Source organism: Bison bison, unplaced genomic scaffold, assembly GCF_000754665.1.
Source record: "Bison bison bison isolate TAMUID 2011002044 unplaced genomic scaffold, Bison_UMD1.0 scf7180017864461, whole genome shotgun sequence".
NCBI lineage: Eukaryota > Metazoa > Chordata > Mammalia > Artiodactyla > Bovidae > Bison > Bison bison.
Window position 1 is genome coordinate 13405475 of NW_011495023.1, and position 4141 is coordinate 13409615.

At 41.0% G+C, this 4141-nt stretch overlaps 1 protein-coding gene across 1 annotated transcript in view; it reads left to right on the top strand.

Moving 5' to 3' along the window:
• The window catches only part of PTER (phosphotriesterase related), a 76330-nt gene that overhangs the window by 36144 nt on the left and 36045 nt on the right, over positions 1 to 4141 (top strand). Inside the window, exon 3 of the mRNA XM_010859971.1 lies at positions 3743 to 4135. Coding sequence (XP_010858273.1) covers positions 3782 to 4135 — 354 coding nt within the window. The 5' untranslated portion in view covers positions 3743 to 3781. The remainder of the gene's footprint in view (positions 1 to 3742; positions 4136 to 4141) is intronic.

Consider the following 4141-nt stretch of genomic DNA (forward strand, 5'->3'; position numbering starts at 1 on the left):
TGTGGGGGGTTGGGGCGGGGAGGTCACTCCTATTTGCACAGTTGTGCACTGCAGCTTTTATTGTGCACTTATCGTCCTCTGTGTTCTGTGCTCTCTCTCTATGGCAGAAGGCCATTAATAGCCCCATGCCTGCCGATTAAGAAGAGAACAAGTTCCAGACTGAAAATAGACCCCAAAGGGCTGCCTCATAGAAACCCCGTAGTTTCTGCAGAGAAACTATGAAATCTACCTGCATACTTTAATCTCACTAAAACGGGGGTCCTCAACCCCGCATTACCAGTTGAGCTCCACCTCTTGTCAGATCAGCCTGTCAGCATTAGACTCTGGTAGGAGATCAAACCCTGCTGTGAACTGTGCATGCGAAGCATCTAGGCTGAGGGCTCCTTATGAGAATCTAAGGCCTGATGATCTGATTCTGTGTTATGGTGAGTTGTATAATTATTTCATTATGTATCACAATGTAATAGTAACAGAAATAAAGCACCCAATAAATGTAATGTGATTGAATCATCCCCAGACCATCCCTTCCATCACACCACCCCACCCCTTCATCCATGGAAAAACTGTCTTCCAAAAAACCAGTTCCTGGTGCCAACAAGGATGGAGATCACTGCGCTGAAAGACACATTCTAGCTTAGAGTGGTGTTGGGTCTAATTTGTTCTTTAATCTTTTCTTATCTTTTAAGTATGGGCTACATTGTATGTGATCATAGGAAGCATCAACTAGTTCTGCCTGAGAACGTTAGAGGAATTTCCTGGAGGAGACGACATTTCTTAAGTGATATTTTTTCATGAAGACTCACAGCTTGTGAGCTTGAAACTTACCAACATTGCTCTTTCAAATTATATCAATTAAATATGTGGTTTGGCACTTTTCTAGTAAAAGCAATAGTGTTTTGTCAATTTATCAAAGTTTCTGGCCCCTGGAGATACTCCAGGAACACATCTGTAAGATCACCAGCAGGAAGGAGGGAAAGAGCCAATGAACCCATATGGAACGTTGAGTCTATTATTAAATGATACTTTGATTCCATAAACTGAAGGAACTAGCTACAGTCACAAGGAATAAAGCATTGAACAGTGAGTTCTTGGACATCATCAATGGAAAATATTGCCCTCTGTAGTGACTGGCAGCTACAGAGTGATTCTATAAATAGACAAACATCTTCTGTTATGACCACCATGTGAAATATTTAGCTGTTGGAAGCCTGACTTGCAGAAGAGCACTCTCAAGCAAAAATTAATGGCCATGCTAGCCACAAGTCCTAAAGTTCTCTGTCAAACAGTCTAATCAATCCTTTATGCATTGCACACCAATATATGTCAAACACTTGGATTCCAGATGATTGCAGTGGCTTGATATAAAGTGGCCCCATAACTCAGTATTCCTCTTTCTCTCTTTATTTTCACCTTGTCTTACATATGCGCTGTACCCGTTACAAATTTGTCCTATACCCACTGTGCCCCTAAATGATGACTTTTTTAATCAATCACTTCCTCTAAAAAGGAATAATGCAGGACATATATAAGAGTTTCCAAAGTCAGCGTAACAAAGGTGTGTGCTGGGTGCTAGACACTTGGACAGGTCGTTTTACCTGTGCTGTATAATTTAATTTCATTCTTATTACAGCCTATGAATGTGCACTGTTGCTCTGATTTACAGATGGGAAAACTGATGCTCAGAAAGTCACAAAGGACCATCCTCAAAGGGATGTGGTTCTCTGGCAAAGGGGGGAAATGGTTTCAGAATTTCATTTAAAGGAACAAAGTGAAAGAACAAATATTTAATGAAATATTTAAAAGAGTTAAACTCACTGGGACACAAAGTCAGTTAGTAGTTATCAGAGTCTTGAGAAAGAGAAAATGGGGAATTATTGCTTAATGCTTACAGAGGTTTTGTCTGGAGTGATGAAAAAGTTTTGGAAACAGATGCTAATGGTGGTTGTAAAACATGGTGAATGTAATTAATGCCACTGAACTGTACATTTAAAAATTATGGTCTAGTGGTTAAGAATCCACCTTCCAATGCTGGAGACGTGGGTTCAATCCCTGTTTGGGGAGCTAAGATTGCAACTGAAGAGCTGCAACTAGAGAAGCTTGAGTACACTGCAACAAGAGAAAAAGCCTACATGCCGTAACGAAGACTCCACACAGACAAATTTTTAAAAACCCACAAAACTGATAAAATGGCAAATTGTATGCTATATATATTATGTGCTTCCCAGGTGACTCAAATGGTAAAGAATCTGCCTGCAGTGCAGGAGACCTGGGTTCGATCCCTGGGTTGGGAAGATCCCCTGAAGGAGGGCTTGGCAACCCACTCCAGTATTCTTGCCTGGAGAATCCCTGTGGACAGAGGAACCAGGCGAGCTACAGTCCATGGGGTCGCAAAGAGTCTGACATGACTGAACAACTAAGCACAGTAAAGGTGGCTCAGTGGTGAAGAATCTTCTGCCAATGTAGGAGACTGGAATTCAATCCCTGGGTTGGGAATATCCCCTGGAGAAGGAAATGGCAACCCACTCCAATATTCTTGCCTAGGAAATCCTAGGGACGGAGGAGCCTGGTGGGCTGTAGTCCATGTGATCGCAAAAGAGTCAGACATGACTTAGCAACTAAACAACAACATATATATTTTACTATAATAAAAAAAGATAGGAGAGGAGGGGAAAAAAAGCAACAATGTGAGATCTTCAAAGGACACTCCGTTTTACTCAGTTCCCAGTAGATTTTTTCTGCCATCCCTTGGATGTGTCTGGTTGGTGCTCCAGCGGGACACTGTCTCTGGCCGTGGTTTTGTCCTTGACCGTGTACCTTCATCACTTTCAGGATATCCTTTCTTTTTTCCAAGTGAAACCCCTTAATTTGTGAAATGAAAAGCTGTGGAATTGGGATCTTTGCTGATAGAAACTTGGTGCAGACTTATTTGTGTTACAAAAGAAAGTAAACAGAGGATAAACAGTGGCATTTGTTCTTTTCAGAGACAATAGATTTCTGTGTTAGAATGCACAGTCGCTGCCATTAAGCCTAAGAATTTTGCTTTTAAAAATTTTGAAGTGTATTTCTGACTGTGTGCTCTAGACAAAATAAAACACCTAGAATGGAGAGGTTTGTTTGTTTTTGTTTTTTCATTATTAGGCCTAGACATGCTCCTCCTAGCTGTTTTGGGGGGAATAATCTGTGAAATTGTCATAGTCAATTTTATTGTATACCTTTTTATATCTCCAGTTTTGACACAGTGGACCTGGCTAGTAAATGAGTCATGGAATGATCAGTCATCACAGTATATTTAATTTAGCTGAAAAATGGCAAATGAAACAGTTCTGATATATGGCTACTTCGGATACAAGTTATTGATTATGAAGTTTTTTTAATGGAAATTATTGTTGAATTATCCAAGGAAGCATAGCTCTGACTAATGAGATAAAATTAAGCAAAAGAAAAATGTGAACTGAATATCAAGAAATACTTCCAGTAGATGAGCTTGGGATTAAATCGGACGGAGAAGTCCCAGTGGAAGTGGCTGGGGGACATTTAACACCATACATGTTACTTTGAGCTGCAGTGAACTTAAACAATTTACAAGCGACAGACTCTGACTTTGGCAGGATGATGAGTGAGATCATATCTCTAGTTTCATTGATTCTCTTACCCTGGTATACATTCACAGCCTCATATCCCCTATGGACAGAATTTATGTGTGTGTTAAATTTTCTGATTATCGTTTTTTTTTTTTTTCCAGGACACACTCTTTTTAGAGCATCACCTGGTCCCATCAGAAATGTCTTCCTTAAGTGGGAAAGTTCAGACAGTCCTGGGCCTTGTGGAGCCTGGCACACTGGGCCGCACCCTGACCCACGAACATTTGACAATGACCTTCGACTGCTGTTACTACCCACCTCCTCCAAGCCACGAAGCTATCTCCAAGGAGCCTATTATAATGAAAAATTTATTTTGGATCCAGAAAAACCCTTATTCCCATAAAGAGAATCTGCAGCTGAATCAGGAGACTGAAGCCATCAAGGAAGAACTGTTGGATTTTAAAGCCAAAGGTGGAGGAGCTTTGGTGGAAAACACCACCACTGGGCTGAGCCGAGACGTGCGGACCTTGAAGTGGCTTTTGGGAGAGAATGGGGTCCAC